The sequence below is a fragment of the Cyprinus carpio genome, chromosome A15 (genome assembly GCF_018340385.1).
Source record: "Cyprinus carpio isolate SPL01 chromosome A15, ASM1834038v1, whole genome shotgun sequence".
Taxonomy (NCBI): Eukaryota; Metazoa; Chordata; class Actinopteri; order Cypriniformes; family Cyprinidae; genus Cyprinus; species Cyprinus carpio.
In genome coordinates this window covers 16,947,061-16,972,979 of record NC_056586.1, presented here as the reverse complement: position 1 = coordinate 16,972,979, position 25,919 = coordinate 16,947,061, and the positions used below count along the sequence as shown (strand labels likewise).

Here is a 25,919-nt window from a genome sequence, read left to right as displayed (position 1 = left end):
TGGAATACAATTCAATTTAATCACTTGCTTGGGAGTTGGTAGCTAGCATATTAATAGTATTTTCTAGGTAGTGGTCCAAATCAAAAGAGCCCCTACACTACATTACATCTATAAGGTATTTGGGTTCAATGTAAGGCTATGAGAATTTATTTTTTTTATGGGGGGGGGGTTGTGGAAATGTGTTGTGTGCATGAGCTGTTTAAAGTAAATAAATCAAACAAAAGTGGAGTCATTCCTCAAGCATCCCACCATTTCCTCCCCTCTCAGTTCCTCAGCCATTACAGTAAGTGACCCAACACCTCTGGCTCCCCTGGGCTTATTTATAGCAAATGAATCAGAAATCTGAGAAACTATGCACCAGCATCTCCAACCGCTTAACCCCGAACACACATCACATTACCTAATGGCAGCCTTGTTTAGACAGAACAGACAAGAACTGGTAACATCAGTCTAAGGTACATGAGAGGAATCTTTCACACAAGACTTTATCAGCATTTTTCCTGTCAGCCCTGTTAAAGGCTTTAACAATCCCATGGTTCGGCCTTAAATTCTTTGTTTCCAGACAGCGGGTTGTGGTAGATGTGTACAACTGCAGTTTTATTGTGAATGGAGAGGGGGGGAAAGCAAGGAAATGGAAAGAAAAACAATGTGACAAAGGTGGAACGGACATATTATGAGGCGGTAAGAGAGAAAAAAAGTCATTACGTTTAATGTCTAACTGGTGGGAGGGACAACATGCAACATCAAATACCTTCATTTCGCTAAGCAAGGGTCTCAGGTTTCCCAGCAGACCACATTAAAATGCCAGAGGGGTTAAAAGTAGGTCCAACTGGGTGCAAGACGCCAAAATAAAAAAATTAAGTGGTGCACTGTTTACATCTACAGAGGGGTTTGGGTGACACAGCTCAGTATGATGGGTCTCAGCACTTACAGATCGGGGGGAGGAGTAAGGAGTGCTCTTTAAAGGCCATACTTTAGGAGTTTTCTTCAGGAGTACTGCTAACCTCCTGAAAACAAGCATTTGCCAAGAAAGCAGTGACACAGTTGTGTAAAAATGGTAAGAAAGAAGGTTAATGAGGGGAAAGAGAGGGCTACACTGTGCTGCGTGTTAAAGGTTAGGGGAATATTCATTCATTCGAAAGCGGCAAAAAAAAAAAAACCCTACATAAACATTTTCCCGGATGTAATTTTCAGTGCACGGACACATTTCCCACTAGAAATCATCAGGGAGGAGGAAATCGTTTAGTCTCCTTAAGTGCCAAATTGTATCCTGATTTTCCTGCCCCAGCTGCCTGAGCGAAGTCAGAGGTTGGACGTCAATGTCTCCAACTCCTGGACAAAAAAAAAAAAAAAAAAAAAAAAAACAGACATATTCCCTGACTTTCTTTTGCATGTCTTTCAGCCTCCAAAAATTACACTAAAAAAGTATACCTCTCCTGGGTGTTATACACTCATCCCTTCAGTGGTACACAAAGACAAAAACAAGTGTTTTTGGTGCTAACATGAAGGGAATGGGGGTGGAAGGGAAAAAAACCAAAGGAACATGTGGAGCTAATTTATTAAAATGACTCAAAATGCTTGCCGGTTAATTCAAATCATGGTGTTTATTAGAATTCACAACAAAGCCTCGATGGAAATATTTCTTGGGGTCATTACAAGAATGCCAAGACCGCTTGATCTCTGTCTGTGATGCACAAGAACAAACCGAGCTAAAACCTAGAACATTGCGGGCAGGATGGCGCATTGGATTCAACGTTTTGACAGTACGAATGGAAACCAAATCATTTAAACATACTTGCAGCTTGATTAACAACAGTTTTGGCATCTTTTGCTCATAGTCCCGCAATGTTTCCTTTTTCTGATTGGCTCTGGGGCTCAGCGTTGTGTATACTCGTACTAATTTACTGAATTATGTTCCGCTTAGCACTCAGCCTAGTTTGAGGCGACAGAGGCGTAAGCAGAGACACTTTCCGCCCATGGGCTCAGGCTTAAAGGCAATTAAGGTGCTTCTCTGGCCTCCTTGACCTCATTCCAAACCAGGATGTTTAACCAACACAAACAGCACCTTGACTCTCCAGAGCCTGTAAGAAACAGCACAAGACCACTATAGCATTGTGCAAGTCTGCATTAATGTGGCCTGAGACCTTCGTTGAGACATTGTTTGGGTAGGAGTGCCATACACGGTCCAGGTGGAGTGTTGACTGCGAAGCTATTTCTTCAGGTGAAAAGAAAGCATGCAGCACCTTCTCGAGGCTTCCAAAAATAACCGAGGTGACTCCAACCTGCCATCCAGCCTTTCTGGCCTGGCCTATAATTAATATGACAAGTCTATCCAGAGCAGAATAAATTATCCCGTACGCCTGACCACCGCTTACATGCGAGCAGTTTGGAGAGTTCATTGGAAACACATGTTTCTGGGAAAGACTGCTTTGCGTGTTCGGTGCTTCTGAATACATTTCCGCTCCCATGTGACTGTGTTACAGCTGGCAGAGTTCAATGTAACCGAGTGGGTTCAATACTGGCACAGCGGTGGCTCTAATGAAGTAAACACATTTGTTTGACCGCACCGGACGTCAATCACTCTGAAGAGCCCTTGGTCGAATCCCGGCGAGAACGTCCCCATGCAGAGACAGTTTGCAATAATGGGTGTACCTGGCAACGAGCCCTTTGGCCTAAGGAGGGACGCATTTTGGAGACTGTTTGAATGGTGTTACACACGGGGGCGCACGGAAGGGAGAGCGGTCCATGTGCGGGGTCTGTTTCGGTGAGCCGGAGGAATACTAATGAAAGCATTTTTCATAATTTCACACAAACCCACATTCTCTAGGCCTCTGAAACAAGGGGGAGACGGAGTGGGGAAAGAAATCCATTAAAATGATCTGGAAATGATGCTTTCCAGCCCTGGACTGAGACAATGAGGTATAAATTACTGTGATAAGATCTGGGCAAAGTTCAAATCAAGCGAGATTTTCACATCTGGTCCTGTGCTCTTTGTCAAAAATTCAAATTAATGGATTCTTCTGAAGCCGTGTGCACCAAGAATGTGATAACTTGTGCTTCCTGTTCTACTGATAACATTCCCAAGGGGAGGGAGAGAGAGGCACAGGGTCTTCTGAAGTGTACACAGCACTGGACAGCAAACCTCACATGCTTTCCTTCTGTAGCTACACAAACATACACTGACATACATGCATACATAAATCCACTTATATTAGAAAAAAAAAGACAAATAAAACAAAAACGAAACAACAAAAAGAACAGAGAAAAAGCTCACTCTAAGAAAACTGTCAAGACCTTTTTGATGCTCCGGAGTCGTATCTCCTGCTTGCCTGGCCTGCCAAAACAGATTGTGAATCAAATGTGCAAGGTGTGCACTTCTGCTCGCTCGCTTTCTCTGCTGATGACGGCAGTGCACCTCAGCTCAGTGAGATTAAGAAAGAATGGACAGATGGAAAAAAACAAGAGAAATGGAGAATGATAAATTAAAGAATTAGCTCAGTCCAAAATGAAAAAAAAATATGACATAATTTACTCATCCTCATGTTGTTTCAAACTCAAATGACTTCCTTTTCTATGAGAAATTTTGAATAATGTCCTGGTTGCTCTTTTCAATGCAATTAAATTGAATGTGGACCGAGGCATTCAAGCTTCAAAGAGGATCAAAAAAAACAACAACAACAAGTTGTTCATATGACTAGGCCAAACTATTCTGAGTCTTATATTATTCATTGATAATCTAGCTGTTAAAGGCTGTGACCAGATTATTGAGTCATTGAGTTCAACCAGATCTGTGAACAAACCATTCAGACAGGTTTTGAGAACTGAATTAAATAATTCATTGAAAAGATTAACATTAATAAAAAGATGTGCTCACAAACCGGACATCTTTACTTTTCCCATTAACTCTAATGAATGTGATGGAATGCTAGGCTCAAATTTTTTTATAAAAAAAGCAACATTTTTCAGCAAAACAAATATATGGCTTCAAAAGATTTGGAATAAAATCATATGAAGGATTAAATTGTACTTTAATGGCGCTTCTGCATGAAAGTTCAGTGTTTATTCATTGTAACTGCACTAAAAAGAGCACCCTGCAAAGTTCAGAACGACATAAGGGTGAGAAAATGATGACAGAATTTTCCATTTTTTTTCAATCGATGGATGTTTTGCAGTTGTAGTGAATGAGAATGCATGAGTGCTCAGCACTGCATCTCTCTTCAGCTTCATTTAGAGGAAGCTACGGTGGGATCTGGCCCAGGCATTTCAGGCGTTCCTGACTGACTGGAAACACACAGGCGTAAATGACCAGACGTTTATTTCCAGGTGAGGAGAGAGAGAAGCAGAGGCTACTCACCTCTACGCACTCACCCGGATACCGTTTCCAGGAAGGCCCACCAGCCAGGGTTAATCTGCGGCACTAAATGAATAAACAAAGGATAGCTCTGTGGGCAGGTGAGCTCAGATCATCTTCCCACACTGAAACTCATCTGCACAGGAAATGACCCGCAGCACCTCACCTCCACACCTGGAGAGAGGAGGGGCTGTCCTGGAGATTCTGACCATGTCACATTACCTCACCTCCAGAAGAGGAACTCACCTCTCACATCTGTCAACAGCTCTTCAGTCATCCTTCAACAGCAGCTCATTCCACACACACACGGAAAGAACATGCCCACTCAAAAGGATCAGAATGAGGTCACTATCAGATCAGCCATTGGGAGGCCACTAAAACCATCCATTCTATTATAGAGATTACAAAATAATAATACAAAAAATAGTTATATTATTATCATGTAAAGTGAAAAACATACAAGGAACTATTGACTACAGACAACATACTAGAATCGTAAAAAAAAGGAAAAAAAAGAAAGAAATACACACTGTATGATTCTGGCACTTTCACCTTTTACTTCCTTAATGGTTTCATTAACAATTTTTTTTTTTAATACTTTTAAGTAGTACTTTAAAAACAAAGTAATTTAATTGCCAAACAATAAGATAAGTTTTATAAATATATTTAAGATTTATAAATTTAAAGACAAGCTTGTTTTACACATTCACTTGAGTAGAAAAAAACACTCTGATTACTACACTAAGGAGAAATGAAATATAACAATAAGTTGTAAGCTACATGTGACTGATTCACTAAAAAGAACTGGCCCATATGAGTCATTTGCTCAGGAATCATTTGGACTTCATTGGTCGTGCTGTATAGATTTTGGTAAGAATCATTAGAACTCCAAAAATAATTCGTTTTTGGGAATCTGAGTACATTGGTCTCCTTGGATGTATATGATCAACTAAAAAAAAAAAGTTATTAGTTTGGGAATAATTTTGCCTACAGTGGTCGTATGCTATATCATTTTTGATTCACTAAAAAGAACCAACTTTTATAAGAAACATTCATTCTGGGCTCTCTGGATGCTTTTGATTCACTAAAAAGAACAAAGTCATTAGAATGATTTGTTTGGGAGTCAGACTACACTGGTTGCTTCATTTAAAACAAACACACACACACACACACACACACACACACACACAAATAATATGGAACTGAAATGCGGTCAATAGAGGTGAAACTTCATAACTGTGCAGTTACCGAAAAGTAACAACTTTGAATGTCTGCCAACCAAGTATTCAACAGCACCACTCTAAAAAATAAACATTAACTGTGACACACACTCGCTCACACGACAATCGAAAAGACACAAAACAAATGCAACAGACTTGCTGTCTCCCGGACAGAGAGCAGTGAGGAAGAGGCGGGGTTTGATGGAATGCTTTCTCATTTTTCATCCTCTATTCATTTTTAACAGCTCTTTCTACGTACCACTCTCCGCTCGCCGTAATGACTCAATGAAGCAGCGTGCATCAGGCGCCGACTCTGAGGTGTAAAAAATACCATCGCAGCTGCCCGATCAATACATTATGGAGTGAGAGTGCATGCTGGGGAAGATAATGCCGCCTCGTGTGGAGACGCTGTCAGACTCCATTAGCGTCTGGAGGGCTGTGCTGGGAGCGGCAGGCATATGTTGAGTCGCCGAGGCCCACACTTCATTGCAGAGAGCTTTTGTTCTTAGCTTTTAATTGCGGCCCCACCTCGGAGGGGGCCCGCCACTCTGTCACCCCCGTCAGAGTTTGCTGGTAAGCTCGGATGTGGCAGGCTGGGACAGCGGGCCCGAACTAAGAGCTGTGCTTTTCTGCGGCTGTCAGGAGCATGCAGGCGGGAACACGCACACACATAACAACAAAAATACACAGTGGGGAAGATGGAGACAGAACACACTGTGCCTGAAGCAAGTATGTACTTTCACTGCAGAGAGAGGAATGGGAAGCATTTCAGCAGCATGAGACGAGTATGTGCAAATCTACTAGTGATGGGCAAAACTAGATTTTCAATTGACTAATCGGTTGTGTGCCTGAACAACTATCCGAATAATCTTTAGGAAGCCCTGAACAATTTGCCTGGCTTTCAGTGCACCTGACCCCTAACAGACATGTTTCTTATGTTGCAGTTATAGGGAATAAGACACATTTTTGCATTTTGTTACAGTATTTTTTAAAAATGTTAATATTGTGGAGTGATGCTTAAATGGACGAGACACTGTACGCAACAGCCAAAGGCTGTCAAATTAGGGATGCATACATAAAAATCCTGGAGTATACAGATGGGTTGATTATGATCGCCATGCTATGGCCGATAACCAGTTAATGAAATATAAAATAAAACTAATTTTGTCTAAAAAATGATAAAAAAAAAAACACTTAAAAGCTAAAATCTATTTTGTTAATACAAGTGAATTAAGATATCACAACATTATAAATGTACGATGTGAAAAATGCATATTCATGGTTTTGTTTTTTATTTCTAGAATACAATAAAATAAATAAAATGCATTTGTCTAAATAAACACACAATATGCAACATACCAACATTATAATGTACAGTATAAAAAATGGATACTAATTTTGAGATTTTCTAAAGATTAAGTGTTACTAAATTATTGTTTTTAAAGATGAACTTTAAAGGGATAGTTCATCCAAAAATGAAAATTTGATGTATATCTGCTTACCCAAGGTGACTTTGTTTCTTCAGTACAACACAAATTATGATTTTTAACTCCAACCATTGCAGTCTCTCAGTCGTATAATGCATGGCAATGGTAACAAAATCTATGAGAGTAAAAAAAAAACATGCACAGACAAATCCAAATTAAACCCTGTGGCTCGTGACGATACACTGATGTGCAAAGCCACAAAACGATCGGTCTGTGCAAGAAACTAAACAGTATTTATGTAGTTTTTTACATCTGATTCACACAATGTTCGAACTGTTAGAACTCTCCTGAGCACATCCTCCTGTGCGGGTTCTCAGCAGCAGGTGGCCAGGCACGTGCATTACTGCCACCTATATGTCAATGGTCCATTTGAGAGATATGTGAAGGTAATGCACTTATAAGTCTGCGATCCACCATAAAGCAAGAAGAAGACGACGACGCCTCATGCGCCTGCTGCTGTGAACGCCCTTTCACAGGAGTTCTAACAGTTTGGACACTGCGTGAATCAGAGGTAAAAAACTATATAAATACTGTTCAAATTCTTGCACAGACCGATAGTTTTGTGTCTTTACACATGTATCGTCATGAGCCGCAGGGTTTAAATTGGATTTGTCTGTGCATGTTTTTTTTACCCTCATAGATTTTGTTACCATTGCCATGCATTATACGACTGAGAAACTGCAACGGTTGGAGATAAAAATCATCATTTGTGTTCTACTGAAGAAGCAAAGTCACCTACATCTTGGATGCCCAGGGGGTAAGCAGATAAACAATGTCATCAAAATTTTCATTTTTGGGTGAACAATCCCTTTAAGTAAGCTTTATATGACAGCAAAAGTTATCTACATTTAACATCCCTTATCTGCTGAAAAATATCCAATATACTGACTGCTACTGATAAATAATAATAATAAAAAAGCTCTTATATTGGCTGATAACTGATATTGTACAGAAATGAATGATCAACTAGTCAATGATTGTGACCAAATCCTTAGAATCGATATAATGCTGAGAGCAGGCAAGATACTGAGATCAAGGTGAGAAGGGTCTACAACTCGCCCACTGCTGTTTGCCATCATGGCTGCAAGGATCTTAACAGCACATGGAGTGCCAACGCCTGCACATGTCCTTCCTGTCACCTCATCGCACTCCAACATCTAACCCCACTCGACCAGATGTGCTCAATTATGCCCCGAAACACTCAAACAAGACCACATATGACAGCCCGGCTCCTCCAATGGCCACAAAGAGTTTTCATGCAAACACAAAGGTGTTGGAAAGTATCCAAAAACTGACCCTAAATCACAACTTTGTAAACAAATTGCTTAGAACTGTATGAATGATGAGGAGGGGATTCATATGTTGATGGTACGAATGTGCTGGAGTGGCTTACAACGCTGCAGAGGTGAAAGCTTCGAGTGAGTACACAGCAGATGCCTGACACATTGCTGTCCATTCAGTCGCTTTAAAGAGCAGCTGCTCTTGCCCCTGGCACTACAAACACACACACACTCTCTCATTCTCTCTCTCTCTCTCTCACACACACACAACCCTGTCCTTAGTTCACACATACTGTATGGAAGTGCTCTGAGTGTTCTTTATCATGTTGCTTCGTGGTTGCTAGGATGTTCTGGTTGGCAGCTAACTGACCCATAATATCAACCCACTACTGCTAAACAATTCTATTATTCACAGACACATAAAATCTTATAATACAAAAACTAGGACTTAAAATAGCAAAGTGTATTTTCAGACTGTCCTCTTCACCGGTTTTCTTTTACTGTCCACTAAAAATAATCCACCATGTGCTCAAATCATTTTGTTTTCTTGACTTCAGAAAGACAAGAATGCTCCACAGACACCAAAAAGTGCTGAATGATTTACCTTCATCTCAAGGAAAAAGAGTTAAAAAGAGAGAAAGATAGAGACTTTTTTTCCCTTCCTTCTTGGCTCAATAAAGAATTAAAACGCAAACAGCACAAATTCCAAATAATAAACTCAAAACAATATTTTTATTAGTATATTTTTGTACGATTGTATTATTGTATTGTACTGTTTTATGGCTAGAGCATGACATTTTATCTTATTATTAATAATTGCTGTTTTTTTCTATTTGCCATTTTATATATGCCATATATATATATATATACATATATATATATACATATATATATTATTATATATATATTATATATATATATATAATATATATATATATATATATAATATATATATATATATATATATATATATATATATATATATATATATACTTGATTTGCTTTTAAATAATTATACATTTCATTAATAACTCTTATTCTACATATAATTAAATACACATTTACAAACAATATTAAAAATTAAAAAATTAACTTTTTTTTTTCTTTATAAAATAACAATTATACTGACACCTTGCTTTTGGTCACTTGTTTTGCTGTTGTTTTTTTACTGATGCTGTGGCAGTATCATATATACAGTCAAGCCAACAAAGTACTTGAAAAAAAGGGAAATTTACAAAGAAATCAGGAAAAACAGAAAGAAAAAGAGGGAGAGAAACAAGAGGGAAAGATATGCCAGTGTGAGATAAGGCAGTTGGGCCTCTGATCTTCAGACAGTAGGTTGTTGATAAGAATGGCATCTTTTACAGTCAGATCAGCCAATCTGGCCAGGCGTCCATGGCAGCTTCTGTATTGTGGCGGGGACTTCCAGGTCAGGGGCAGAAGAATGGAGTCAGTGAGTGTGGCAGAGAGGGGGCCTGGGGCAGGTGGTGAGTCGCTATTGAAAGAGACAGGCTAGGACAGCAAGGAGAGCGCTGGGTCACGGGAACGGCTCCCCAATCTATAGGTGGCTCAAAAACACCTCTCATTGTTCAGGGAGATCATGTGGCACGGGCTCCTCCTCGAGCGCGTCAGGATCCTTCTGGCTTGAATGTGCGCAGTATCTCTGACAACAAGCCACCTTTATGCCCATCCAGGTAATTACAGACCACGGGTGAGGATCCATTACTGCTGGATGCAGGTAGAGTCCAGGTGCCCGGTCTCTGAGCGCTCAGCCATGCTGGGAGAGGAAACCTGGGGAGCGGTCAGGCCTGTCCCACTGGCCCGAAGGCATAACCAGCACAGAGGAGCAGTAAAACACAGAGATGGCTTTGTCTTGGCATTCACACACATACATTCACTCTGCACCTGAGTTGAGGGCTGTGTGAGGGCAGTAGAAAAAACACATGGCACACACTCTGCTGGTGATAAGTATCAGTGAGATTTACAGTCGCAATGTGATAACAGCAATCAGCACTGACAACTGACATGACTGCACTAATGTAGGCAACAAATGTAGATTTAAGTAAATATTTGGTACTAATATCAAACAGAATGCAATGAAATAATACATGAAGAAAAAAAAATATATAATTAAAAGATTCTCCCTTCCTTAAATTTTTGTGACTAAAATCATAGGCCACTCTTTCAATCGCACCCATCACATATGGGAAATATTTTACATATTTGTTGAGCTATGGAGTGAAAAAAGAAAGAAATTTTAGGCATGTGAAAAAAATAAAATAAATAAATAATAATAATTATATATATATAATTTCAGTGTCATATTTACCATATGTTTTAGTACCTTTTAATTTTATTTTTAAATGACTTAATTTTAATAAACTTGATTTAATCATTTTATGATTTTATTGAATGTTCTATTATATATATATATATATATAGAAACAATAAACTTGATTTAATTATTTGATTATTTTATTTATTTTCTACTCTATTTTCTTCTGTGTTCGAAAAGGGGGAAAGGTCATCTGAGATCAAATCTTTTACTTCAATGTCAATTTTTTTTGTATTATAAAATCATTAGTTCTGTAGGTAGGAATAAAATTTTTATTTTTGTAATATAAATTAATTGTGTTATGTTATATTCTAAGGTAAGGGTATGTTTGTTATTGATTATCTATATATGTTTTCTTTAGAAGACCACCGTATATTGTTTTAAATTAAAACCATGTTGTTACATTTCAATTCCTAATAAAGTTACTGACCAACCAGTATCTTCAGTTATTTGTACTCATATTTGGCAATTTAAATCCATACCCCACCATAACAACAATATAGTTTCAAAGAGATGAGCACAAACAAAAACACGCGTCATCACCCCTGACACAACACAAGACACACTTGCAGCTATCAGTCAAGCTTCTTCCAGAACGTGAACGCAAACTCATAACACGCCTGCATCTTTCGTTCACTGTCGCCCGCTCATCTCCCGATCTCCAACAGGCCCCTGCCACCCCGCCACACCACACACATAAACACCCGGGCCAGGAAGGAAAAGTGCTCTCGCCGAACAAATGACGGGGTGTTTCTGCTACTGAGTCATAACAAAATACAATCAAAAGAGACTTGTATTCCTGCTCGCTTCATGGTTCAAATAGATAAAGTGCCTCCTGTCTTCTCTCGCACAATGCGCTGTGTAGTCTAGCAGGGCCAGGGTGACGCTCCGGGGACCAGATAGGAGTATCGATAATGCTGGCTGCATGTCCAATTGATTTTGGGAAGCTGAGACAGTGGCCTTGAGATTTTTTCTGTTTCCTGATACGCTGTGTCAAGCAGACAGGCGCTGCTTATGATGGGTTTAGTGTCAGCACACACATCCGGCAGAAATGGCCACATGGAGCCAGCTCCCTTAGGGGTGGTATATCACACAAAGGACGCCACATAAACACACACAGCACAGTAACATTAATATATAACAGCCCGGAGGCTCTGATATCTTCATGTGATCTTTCTGAAGCACTTACTTTACAATGTAAAGACCACAGATCTATTGCAAAACCTAGTGGGTTGCCGTGCCGTCTACATATGGTCAAATAAAGCTTTAAGAATACAGCCAGCGCACAGCCAGGACTGTCGCAGTGCATTCTGGGACTGACTTCTCCGCACAGGATACTGTACATGTAATGCTGACTTAGAATGTGGCCAGAACAAGGTGTAATTAAATTGAATTTGTTTTTAAATTACTTATTATTTCTTTTAATTATAATTAAATAAAATGTATAACACTTTATTACAAAAAGAGTTAACAATATAAAACATATATTATAATAGTTTTAATTAATGCATTTATTTTATTTTATAAATTTGTCAAAAGACAAAGTTCTGGAGAAAACACCAAAACACCTTTTTCCTTCCTTCCTTCATTCTAAATATTTTATTATTTTATTTTAACTATTAATTCTTTATTTATTTTCTTCATTAGATAATTATTAATTATTCAACATTTTTGTCAACACATTAAGTTTGGGAAAAAACCTTTTGGCCATCTGAGATAACCATTTACATAAATGCTGGCCTTAAGGCAGTAAAGTTGCCTTAAAAAATGCCTACTTAGTGTCTACATAGACTCACTAGGTATTGGAACATAATGCACGTCAATGCAAGCAGACATAAAAGTTGGCAAATGGGTGAGACAGCCTAAACCAGGTCTTAACAGAAAACAAGACAGAGACACTGTCCTACAGGACAGCATCAGATCCTTCAGGACAGCCTGGACTAGAGAGAGACATCGTGGTAGAGGAGGTGCGTCTGCGCTCTGTGGGATAAACAGGGCTGTGCAGTCTTTTGAAGGCACAAAGACAAAGCGATGAGCACTGATAAAAGGCGGCGCCACACTGCTTGAAGCCCTGAGAGCTGAGCAATCACACAGACTGATAAGCATCGGCCCATAAAGAAGACTCCGGCAGCTCTCCTCCAGACGAGCTGGAGAAGAGAGAAAGAGAGAGAGGGGAGCTGTATGATAAAGATGGTTACTTTCTTTCTTTTAGAGGTGAGGGTTTAAAGGAGGAGCGACGTGAGATGATGACGAGACAGTTTTTTTGACAGGAAGTCACTAGATGCAAAGGAACATCAGGTACGTTTGAAGACACCGCAGAGAGTCAGTGCAATCCCAAAGATGAAAACTCCTGACAGTGCGATGCAGCTAATGTGTGTCTACAGGCCAAGCACTAAACATCACAACAGTCAACACGGCCTACCTTCGACTGACAAACCACATTTCGGAGCTTCGCAAATGTGGTGCTTTGATTTCAATGAAACATGAAAGACTGTGCTGTACACATATATGTGTAAGCATACACAGCAAAATATCACTCTGAAAGTGAAAGTGAAAGTGACGTGACATTCAGCCAAGTATGTTGTGTAATACTCAGATTTTGTGCTCTGCATTTAACCCATCCGAAGTGCACACACAAGTGAAAGTGAACACACACACACACTGTGAACAACACACCCGGAGCAGTGGGCAGCCATATGCTGCGGCGCCCGGGGAATCAGTTGGGGGTTCAGTGCCTTGCTCAAGGGCACCTAAGTCATGGTATTGAGGGTGGAGAGAGCGCTGTACATTCACTCATGCCCCCCACCCACAATTCCTGCCGGCCCGAGACTCGAACTCACAACCCTTCGATTGGGAGTCCGACTCTCTAACCATTAGGCCACGACTTCCCTTTGAGACTGAAAAAGAGCAAACAGTGCAGTGTACTTGAATTCTCTGAAATTGATTTTCTCTCGTTTTGTTTAGACTGTTTATATCTACATATAAGGAGGTTCAAAATGAAGAGAAATCTTTTAAAAGTACAAGCCTGACCAAATCTTTGTTGATTGGATTATCTTAAAATGACAACTGGAGGAATGAAAAAAAAAGGAATCAAAATCCCTTCAAACAACATCCATCTAATCTAACACAAAGGTCACAATAAGCCTATTTACCAAATGGAGACTGCTGATAGTTTTTCAGCCAGGTTGTATCTGTTTCTGTGTAACATAGCATTAGGTATAAATGCATAAAGTGTTCTAATGCTCAGAAAAGAAAGTTGAGTCAAGCTAGAGAGGATTCTTGCAGATTCATCATACTGGTATCTGTTTTTTGCACTCCAAATGCTTCAGATCCTGTTGAAAAAACCACAAGAGCAGCCAGTGGTCTTACCTGAGCCGGTATCTATGACTGTAGACTGGCCTCTACGGTCAGCCACCAGGCGAGACGAGCCAGGCATGCTAACGGGTTCCGAACGCACTGGCTGGATTCTGCAACATAAGGACAAGAGATATTCAAATATTGTGAATTAGACTCCTACACATTAGCCACAACAGCGTGAGTGATGACAGTTAGCAATCTGAAGTGTGAATTAAGAGGTTCAGTAAATCACTTAACAAATTTAATTGATTTAATGACATAGTGTGCTGATTAATTAATACAGCAGTTAAATATTAAACATATCTCAATAATTGCTATAAAAATACCACCAAATTATAAAATTATAGAAAGACAAAATGATAGAATTGCAGACAGAAAGATAGACAGGTAGATAAATGACAGATAGACTGACAAAACGACAGACAAACAGATAGACAGACATACAGACAGACAGAGAATGAACAATAGTCAGACAGACAGGCAAACAGAGAATGAACAATAGACAGACAGACAGACAGACAGACAGACAGACAGAGAATGAACAATAGACAGACAGACAGAGAATGAACAATAGTCAGACAGACAGGCAAACAGAGAATGAACAATAGACAGACAGACAGAGAATTAACAATAGTCAGACAGACAGGCAAACAGAGAATGAACAATAGACAGACAGACAGGCAAACAGACAGACAGACAGACAGATAGACAGAAAGAGAATGAACAATAGACATACAGACAGACAGAGAATGAACAATAGTCAGACAGACAGACAGACAGACAGACAGACAGACAGACAGAGAATGAACAATAGACATACAGACAGACAGAGAATGAACAATAGACAGACAGACAGACAGACAGACAGACAGACAGACAGGCAAACAGACAGACAGACAGACAGACAGATAGACAGATAGACAGAAAGAGAATGAACAATAGACATACAGACAGACAGAGAATGAACAATAGTCAGACAGACAGACAGACAGACAGACAGACAGACAAAAAGAGAATGAACAATAGAGAGAGAGACAGACAGACAGACAGACAGAGAATGAACAATAGACAGACAGAAAGAGAATGAACAACAGACAGACAGACAGACAGACAATGAACAATAGACAGACAGACCTACAGACAGAGAATGAACAAGACATACAGATAGACAGAGAATCAACAATAGACAGACAGAGAATGAACAATAGTCAGACAGACAGACAGACAGACAGACAGAGAATGAACAATAGACAGACAGACAGACAGACAGATAGACAGAAAGAGAATGAACAATAGACATACAGACAGACAGTGAATGAACAAGAGTCAGACAGACAGTCAGATAGACAGACAGACAGACAGACAGACAGACAGACAGACAGACAGACAGAGAATGAACAATAGACATACAGACAGACAGAGAATGAACAAGAGTCAGACAGACAGTCAGATAGACAGACAGACAGACAGACAGACAGAGAATGAACAATAGACAGACAGACAGACAGACAGACAAAAAGAGAATGAACAATAGACAGAAAGACAAAACAATAAAATGAATGACAGATGGACAGAGAGATAGCAGTGTTTGTACTGTACAAGTGCTGGCTAGAGATGGTCAGTATGTGTATTTAGTGAATTTCTGTGGTTAGTAACACGAGTCGATGCTGTCACATTGTGAATTGGGTGTTGATGATGGCAGCTGGTAATGTGAGCAGCATTGTGTGTGAATGTGTGTTTAGTGTCGGCACCTGAGGCTGTGCAGGTCCAGGTCCAGGTCGTCTGTGTCGAAATCAAGAAGAGGCTGCTGGGTGTCGCTGGGCCCCTGTGACTGCAGTACAGAGGAACTGGAGGAGATAACAGTGGTCTGACCCGACGGATGGATGGTCTTGAACTGAAACTGAGGGCCCATCCAGAGTCTCCTGTGAGGGCCGGTGTGGGTCACAATCTCCACCTGTAGAAATGGAGAAACTTTTGAAACTTTTGCAACAGTTTTAACTTCAGCAAAGTAATATACTTTTGAATACACAATATCCAGGTGAATCAAACAGGACTTTATTCTATGCATCTTTTTGTAATTATTATTTTTTTTTTATTTATGATTATTATTTATTTTTATTTTATTATTTTTCTCCACTCACACAACATCAGTTACATCAACAGTTTAAAAAAAACTCAATTCACAGTGCATAACATTTGTTTTCCTATTAGAACAATTGTTCTCAACTGGTAGATATATATGATTAAAATGAAATAATAATAATAATAATAATAATAATAGAAAATGATAAAAAATAATAAATAAAATGATTAACTATTTTATATTATTACTGGGGGTCCATGTATTATTATTATATATTTTTCTTAAAATATAAAATATTATCTGTGTTCCTAAATTTCTTATGACTATTAAAATATAAAATATTTCATATTAATAATAACATTCAATTAAAAAAAAGAAAAGAAAAAAAAAACACTTGTGTGGAAAAGTGTCTGTTTTTGACCAGCAGTTTCAAATCTGGGGAAGGGAAGAGAGGTTAGACAGACGCCACTCTTCCTCCCCAGTGGTCAGCATTAACTTGACACAGAAAGACACTAACATCATGAAGCAAGAGAGATGGAGGAGTGGAGGAGAAGACCGTCCATTCAGCCAGCATCTCTCTCTCTCCTCTTCATTTCTCCATCTTTTCTGAAAGAGCATGGTGTGGGGTCAACTTTTCTGTCCTCTTCCTGTCACATCTGTGTAAATGAGGCCAGCGGTATATGTGTGTTTTTTTTCTCTGTAGTTAACACCAACGGTGTCACACAGCCCTGAGAGAAACAGATGAGGCACTGGCTTTTCTTCTGCTTTCTTGAGGGCTATGGCCAGATGTTGCCCCCCACTGCACTCTCTCCACACTTTGCCTTGAGCCCGCCATATTGCGGCCGCCCCACACTGACAGCACTTATTACACACAGCCTGCTGCCACAGCGCTCACAGAGGACTGTGCTTTTTATGCTATGTTGCCATAACACACAACAGACAAGCAGACTAATTACAATCATATATAAAGCAGATAAATAGAGCCATCAACAGGGTTTAGGCTGTGTTTAGCGAATAGCTGTCGCTGCAAGTGTTAATGGTGTCATTAGGTAGGCAGGATGTGATGGGGATGTATGCTGTCGCTAATGCTGGTGCATTAACAAGCTTAAGATTTAAGATCTTTGGCTGGGGCCGGTCAGGCCACACAAAAACTGCCACACACATGCTGGACCTGTTGCGTCTGCGTAACTAGAGCATTACATCATAAAACGTACAAAAGTCCACATTGTAAATCTTAGATTAAGAACCTAATTTAAAATGGGAAATAAATAAAGTTTTGAGATTCTGAATAATTTAGGAAATAGGAAATACTGAAATTTATTTTTTCACTTAAAACTTTTTTATGCTGATAATACCATTAGTAATTTAAAATAACAAGATTTTTTTTTTTTTTTTACATTTTTTTGTTATTATACTTTTGGATCCCACTGTACATGTCTAAATAAATAAATAGTGCTGTTATTGATAAATTAAAACTATTAAAACTACATTTATTGAAATAATGTTGAAATAAAATATAAAAATTTGATATGAAATATGAAAAACAAATCTAATTAAAATGACAATATCCCAAAATAAAATTACAAAAAAAAAAGCTTAAGATGAATGATAAATGAATGTCAAAATAAAAAATCTAATTCAAAATATCAATTACTTTCATAAATAAATAAATAAATAAATAAATCGTGTTTTCTAATAAATCATGCAATCATGCATAATAGTTTGGATGACAAAAACTGGAGAGAAAAAATTCAATAATGCAATAAGATCCATGTTGGGTGAGCACAGCTGATAATGAAAAAAGAAATTATTTATGACCTATACCAGCAACAACTCTGATGCATTAAGTGAAATTGTTTCACTGAAATGTATGATGTGTGTTGCTTAAATGTTGTTGATTAGGGTTAATATTAAGCCAAGGCAGAGATGAAGTCCATAAGCTGAGAGTTCTGACTCACCTGTGAGAGCCATTCTTCATCCTCCTGACCACTGTGATCGGATGCCAAACTGTCATAAGACTCATGCCGGGTAATGGGGCCAGGGCTACCAGGAGGAGCACCTGCACACAGAGGAAAAAATAATAATTAAATGATGTACTTAAAAATATATGTTTTAGATTAGTTATGTACGAAAAAAAGTACTTATTCATTAAAATAAAATAAAATAAAATAAAATAAAATAAAATAAAATAAAATGCAGTGCACTTTTTGTAAAGACATAACAACATATATCATAACATAACATAACAACATAACATAAAACATAAAACATATAACATAACATATAACAAAACATAACAAAACATAAAACAAAACAAAACATAACATAACATAACATAACATAACATAACATAACATAACATAACATAACATAACATAACATCACATCATAACATATATAATAATGGGTCACCTTGCTAACTATAAAGAGTAAACAGTAATTGTAAAATCTTCAGCTCTTTCCATGAAGTCTCTGTAAGAAGTGCATGGTACATCACTTTGCATAAAAGCAGCAATAAAACAACTACTTATTAATTAACATTTTTGGGCTGTGGAAAGCCAACAAAAATGTTCACAGTACGTTTAGGTATGCGAGCGAGAGCGGGACATCAGCAGCAAAGACAGCATGGGTAGTGACAGACGGAGCACTTGGAGGCTTCACTAAGCAGGCGCCAAGTATTCAGACTAATGTGCACAATCAGTGGTTTCCCTTCCCACCTCCAGGCAAACACATGTCTTTGTTACCAATGTACATAATACAGCAGAGAATAATAAAGATGTCAAGCCCTCATCTGGAGGACACAAGGAGCCCGTCGCTCTTGTTGCCTCTTCTTCTCTCTATCTGTCTCGCAGATATAAGTGCTCACACACCAGGTGTTCAGACACACTGGATGAGGTGTTCCTGCCAGGTTCATGCCACAGTCACTACTGTGTGAGTAACAGATACACCGACACCTCCACTTGAAGGGGAAATCTGCTCGCTATCCATCCCCCTCAATCAAAGTAACACTAGCCACTTCCAGAGCGCGGCCTCTGCTATCCCAACAAGCTGCATTATGTGGACATAAATCGTAGAGTGACTTACCGACCTCTGATGGGTCAGAACAAAGCCAGAGCATGTTACCTCTTAAACACAATCAAGCTCTGACCTTCCTCCTCCTCCCTTTATAAAGCCCAGGGGGACAATAAGTGTTGACTAATAAATAATTGAAGCGAAGAACAGTAGCTGGCTCTGTAGATCAGGTTACAGTGGGTTCATAATGGCCGGGCTTAAGAGGTCGAGGGCTCCTGGACTGTTTAGAGCAGTTTATCTGTTGTGAGTTAGAGTGTGAGCAAGAGAATAAGGACAGGAAACAGGCCCTGACCGCATAAAGCTGCAGAATCACAGTCACAGCCTGGTTACAAATTTGCTTTGGCCACCAACACACAAACCATGTACAAATGAGCTTTCAGTTAAATAATGTTTGTTCAGGTGCATAACGGTGTGCGCACTGACACCTGGAAAAAGAAGCCAGACTAGGTTTTGTTAATGTTGTTGCTTTTACTGTAGTTATTTTTCCCCACTCTACCTCGAAAAAATTAACACTTATCATTTTAAACAACTTAATGAATTGATAAACTAACAGATAAATCAATATACTAATTACAATTGTGCTAATAACAATATATATTTTTTTTTTTTATATATATATATATATAAACTATTTATAAGTATTTATTTCCATAATTATATAAAAAAGTGAGTAAGTGAAAAAAGAAAATACGTAAATTTTATAAATATGTATTATTTAAATATTTAGTTATGTAAACATTTTTTATTAATTCATTCATTCATTCATAATTATTTTTATTTTAATGAATGATGTGTATGGCTTTTTATGCACATAAAATTATCAATGAGGGTTGTGAAGAATTGTGGTACTGCTGTTATTTTTCCCCATATTACAAACAAACAAACTAATAAATAAATAAATGTATTTATTTATTAAATAAAAGATTAGTGAATTCAATTAATGAATTCATCTATTTTTAATTTTATTATTTCTTCCAAAACCAATCAAATCTGTATATTTAAAATTATATTTATTTATTTATGTTTTTAGTAATTTATACATATTTATATATTAGTTAATATGTTAATAAAAAATATATAAACATCGAAACATTTACATAAATATTAAACTAATCAATTATTTCATTCTTTTTTTATGCATTTTTTTTCATTGGTTGGTCTATGGTAAAAATGAATACTGTATATGGCCACTTTCTATATACATTAAAATGTTCAGTTAAATAAATTGCAAGAAGAATTGTGGACTTATAAACCCTTGCATCAAATGTTTCACTTTTAAAAAATGAAAACAGACACATTTTATTAACTTACTTATTTAGTATACTCTGAAGATAGCTATGGAATCCCAGATGCATTCGGGTATATTCTGCTCGCTTGTTCCAACAATACAATGAAAGATTATACCTAATAAATGCAGTGTGTAAGTTGTAAAGGTCACGGGCTGCACCTTCCTGCAGTTATGAACGAAACCCTCACACCTTTCCTTATGAAATCTGGCCTCATTCATTATAGCGCTGTCAGACACACAGCCGCCACTTGCTCTGCTCAACGACAGCTAATGTCGCAAGCTGAGGATTCCCTGAGCGCTGTCAGTTGGACTGAAGGAGCTTCATTGGGCCAGCGTGTCCTTGTTATCTACCCATCATCTGGGTATCATCAGCAGTGGCTGGGTAATGCTCCCCTTCCAGAGTGCTGCCAAAGGCTGGGCAGATGGACAGGTGGAGATAGTGACCAAGAAGTGGCGCCACGGTTGCTTTTATCACCAGTCGTGCAGGCTCCAGCTCCTCTGACCCTACCGTCCACATGCTGCATTTTTAATCAGCCAGGTCATCCAATCTAGAAGCAAGACCCGAGCTGTCAATCACAAAGCCCTGCTCGCTGCGAGTCCTCAGAGTTGAGGGTAAAGGCATGCACCCCGCCCCTTTCTGAGATTGCTGAGCCTGGGAACGGTCTGCTACTGATGCCCCTCTGCTATCTCCAGCTCTCTTCTGCCATCTTTCTTTGTATTCTCCCCTTTCAAAGTGGCCTTTAACAAAGTAATTACAAACAAAACGACAGCCTGATAACATAAACGCCCAGCTAAGGCTTCTTTATGCTTGATCCATAAAGAAGTTGCGTCACTTCCTACCTATAACTACATTGCTGAGAAGACCTCAGTGATCAATCTAGCAAATGTATTCACTGAAACATTTGGTAATAATTTTGCCAACATTAATGAAGACAAGAAGAAAAAAGCACATCATTAAAAAATTATTTCAATACAAAAATGACAACAGGAAAAAATAACCGCATAAAATTCAGCCTGAAAACTCAAATACGTCAGTGGTTGCTGTAATGCTGTTTATGAAAAGATAGATATATATATATATATATATATATTATGGTAATTATTTAAATTAAAACAAAAACATGACAAAAAAAATAACATTGCAAGTTATTAAACAAATCTAAAAATAGTTTTGCAATAGTGTTTCAAATAACCCAATCATGGTCAATAATAGTCGATAACCCAATCATAGTCATAGTCCTGCTAAAACATTTAAATTAATAATATTAATTTATGTAATAAAAATAATAATAATAATAAACTTATTAGCTTTCAAATCTTTTTGTATTCTATCTGTTTTATTTTCATTTATTATACAATTAACAAAAGCAAAAAACACCTCTAACACTAGCTTGCTCTAGTCTTTTTCTATTCTGTTTTATTTTTATTTATTATAATATTTAAAAAACCCTTGCTATGTGTACTGCGTTAAGCTAACTGAGATTTGTTATAGCACTTGTATATCATTGCTCTTTTGTTGATTTTGATTGCTTCCATTGTCCTCATTAGTAAGTCGCTTTGGATAAAAGCATCTGCTAAATGACTAAATGTAAGTTAGTGGTTGCTGCTCATGGTGCGACACAATGCAGCAAGCAATCAAGAGTGGCACGTCGTGTGCTGCCCGGCACACTGAGGGCCAGGGGCGCAGGACAAACATGTCCACATGTATATGCACATACTCTCCTGAGTATCAGGTTGGTGAGGTTCAGCTGTAATAGAAGTGCACAGGGCAAAGATCTCTGCTTTTTTTAATTAAACATTAGCTTCAATGCACTGAACAAGCTCATTATGCCTTTCTTTGCCCCCTGGTGGACCGCATCCACACCGAGCCGCTGCCAGGACCGTTCACACATAGCTATTTCATCACTCTGACACATGCATGGTGATTAGACCGACTTCCAGAGAATATTTTACCCGTTTAGCCTTGAGCACTTGGGCTTTAGTGGCAGAGAAGAAATGTGAAGCCTGGCCTGAAGGACCTAGACAGCTAATTACTCATTAATTTTTATGATTATCCAGCTAACGCAACAATGCTGACTTATTCAAGATATATTAGATGTGTGGTCATCCGTGAGCCTTCTGCCCTCGAGTTGCATTCTCTTGCCTTTCATAAGTCAACCAAAAGTGTTTGCGCTTGCTATGCAATTGTTATTAAATTAACAATGAGTTTAAAGCCACACTAATTGGTTTAATCTGAACGCTGGGCTAATTTGGCGCTATGATGAGTTTCAGGGCATGCATGTACTAGCGAGTGACAAAAAAAGGCCCAATTCACAACACCAATGGAGAAAAAAAAAACGCTTCATCAACTGCTACGTCAAATGGAAAGGATTTATCTCTGCAACTCTTCAAGAACAGGCAGACTGGAGAGATGAAGTTTATCGTTCATGTTTCTAGTGTTGTGGTGCACCAATAAGGGTTAAAAACAAACATCTCCAGTGAGACACACATACTTACATCCAGCCAGGAGGTATTGATAGTACTGCACAAAGTCTGAGGCAAGCACCAAGGGGTGGTTGCTGTTGAAAGGTGGTTGTAGCTCATTCCACTGCAGTGTCCTACTCAAAACAAACACAGAAATCAATTTAGGAAGTGCATATCAAAGAGCCAGATGTATATAACAGTCTCCAGCTGAGCTATAATGGACTCAAACTCTCCGCAGCCCGGCGACCTTCCATTTTTCCTGTCTCATGTGGGCACATGAGCTATACAGCTCAGTACATGCAATCATTTAACATGTACAATCAGATCAGAAAGCCATTCTGAGAGCAACCCCTGCCTGTTTCCATTTTCTTCGCATGGTCACAAGCATTATTGCATTATGACTGAGCTCAGCGTCTGGGTTGGTGATGTTAATTATTTGCTTGCCCTCATTAAGGCGCTATATAAGCTGTTTTATGTAAATGATATGACTGCAGTGGGTCGTGTCAGGAGCTTATGTCGGACTGAAGGTGAAGTGTAAAAGCAGGTAAATAGGTGTGGTGCTGAGAGCCTCGGGGCAAGACCTGGCTAGATTCCAACAGGCTCTCGGACAGGTGTTCAACTCCAGTGGCGTGTCGTCGCCTATCTTTTGCGCCGTGCTGATTGGACGAGGCTCCAGCATGTGCTCCACCAGGTTTCCGTAGCAACTCAGGATGTACAGCGATTCAACAACAGCCTGGCGAGACTGATCTAACAGGGAAGAAAAGTCAAGACTAAGTTAATGAAGATTAAGATTTTGGTTTCTAACATGAGCTCAAATAGTTTTTGTGGATTTTGTGGAAGAGATTTGCAGTTCCATCTGTTACCACTTAAAGGAAAAAAGAATTTAAAAAAAGAGGATGCCAGAGCTTCTCATAAATAAATTAATAGAACATAAAAAATAATATAATAACTAATATAGAATAAAATATAACAAATATTTGTAACAGATTATATATATATATATATATATATATATATATATATATATATATATAATATATATATATTATATATATATATAATATATATATATATATATAAAAAGTTTTTTTCTTCTTTTTGCTACCCACCAATAATCAAACCAGTTAACTAAGCTAAAGCTTAAAAATTTTGTCTAAATAAAGCCATGTCAGACCTTTCTCTCTCTTCATGTTGGGGTTGGTGATGAACCAAGAGTGTGAGGAGGCAAAGACTGCAGCCACGCAGAACTCCCCACCGCTGGACTTACTGGGAGAGATCTGGGGAGGTGGCTTGGATTTGCTACATTAAAAAAAAAAAAAGGAATGACCATATGGGAGAGAAGAAAGAGAAAGAGAAAGAAAGAAAGAAGACGGAAAGAAAGAAAGAAAGGAAAGAAAAGAAAGAAAGAAAGAAAGAAAGAAAGAAAGAAAGAAAGAAAGAAAGAAAGAAAGAAAGAAAGAAAGAAAGACTGCTTTTGGTGACTGGCATCCAGAGTAAAACAGGAAAATTAAAGCCACATTACTGACAAGAAAAGAGACACAGTTGGGATGTCAAAAATCAAGACAAAATTTCCTGCATTTGAATGAAATTGCTCAAGAGTTTCAAACAAAAAATGCACATCCACAAACAAAATACTGGGCTTGTAAACAATAAACATAATACTTCATGCATGTAAAAAACAAACAAAAAAAAAACATGTTATTTGGCTTATTATTTCACTACAATTTTCTGCGTGTTTTAAGGTGTTTAAGTGTAATCTGGAAGACACAGTTTACAATATGTTTATGTATACATAAATGTTTTTAAATTTGCAGTAAAATGCATATTATTAAAAATGTTGCTTTCGACAGGATTCTTATTTCACTTTGTATTGGCCAAAATAACCACATTAAGTTTTATTTAGCAAGCACAATTTCACCACAGTTGTCGAAACCAGAAAACCGCTAGCTGATGTTTAACATTTCTGTTCGGTGGATATAATGATGTTGTTAAAGCTCAACACATACATATACACTCCAGGAGTCTGTACAGATACCACATAATGGCTGTCATTTGCTTATCAAGCTGCTTTAAATGGAAGCTTTTAAGCTGCTTTGGAAGGCCTCATTTTAGTCTTGGCATTTGAGAAAAATTATTAGGACCCATTGAATTATTCTTTACGTCAGTAAGATTTTAAAAAACCAAGGAGAAAAAGGGTCATGGGCTGAGAGATAAGGACTCACATATGGAATTCATTCTAGAACAGAAGCCATGTGGTGTTATTGTCCAACTCCCACACTGTAAAAACCTGCCCTCCATATCTCAAACACACAAGAGACACCCAAAACACTGACTATTAGCCGTTTCACACAGAACCATACTTTAGATACCATCAGCCATGCACATATACACACTCAAATACACACAAATGGATGTGAATGGGAGCAACAAATTATAACAAATAATTACTAGTTTAAATTTAATGCAACTGAATTACTAAACTGAACTAAATGTAATTCTACAAGATAAAAAATTTACATCAACAATTCAACAAGATTTTTGCTACTCATCCACAGTGAGTGAAACCTCGGCTGTATCTCAAACCACACTTACTCCACAAAATGTGCCATTCACATGGAACACATTTGTGCATTCAAAAACCATGAAGAGAAAAGAAGAGAAACAGAATGGATGAAGTACTTGACACAGCATCCTAAATATGGAGTACTCAATGCACAAGAGGATGAAAAACAGCCAGAAAAACAACATACTGCTTTCTGAAGCAATCCTTTGTTGCATAGTTTTAGTATTTTCTTCTTTCAAAATATAGTAAGAACTTATTAAATAGAAAACTTTTTTTAATTATCTGAATTTGTAATATTTCGCAATATTAGTTTTTTTTTGTTTTGTTTTTTTTTTTACTGCATTTTTGATCAAATAAATGCAGCCTAGATAAATATAAGAGAAAAAAAGTCATATCAACCCCATACCTTTGAACGGTTAT

The 25,919-nt window shown here is 38.1% G+C and overlaps 1 protein-coding gene across 1 annotated transcript in view; it reads right to left on the bottom strand.

Annotated features, from left to right (window-relative positions):
• LOC109109872 (BCAS3 microtubule associated cell migration factor-like) overlaps positions 1-25,919 on the bottom strand; it is a 211,103-nt gene that overhangs the window by 111,904 nt on the left and 73,280 nt on the right. Inside the window, exons 18-23 of the mRNA XM_042771251.1 lie at positions 24,111-24,235; positions 23,518-23,683; positions 22,970-23,070; positions 18,072-18,172; positions 15,782-15,984; positions 14,043-14,140 (exon numbers count right to left, since the gene is read on the bottom strand). Coding sequence (XP_042627185.1) covers positions 14,043-14,140; positions 15,782-15,984; positions 18,072-18,172; positions 22,970-23,070; positions 23,518-23,683; positions 24,111-24,235 — 794 coding nt within the window. The remainder of the gene's footprint in view (positions 1-14,042; positions 14,141-15,781; positions 15,985-18,071; positions 18,173-22,969; positions 23,071-23,517; positions 23,684-24,110; positions 24,236-25,919) is intronic.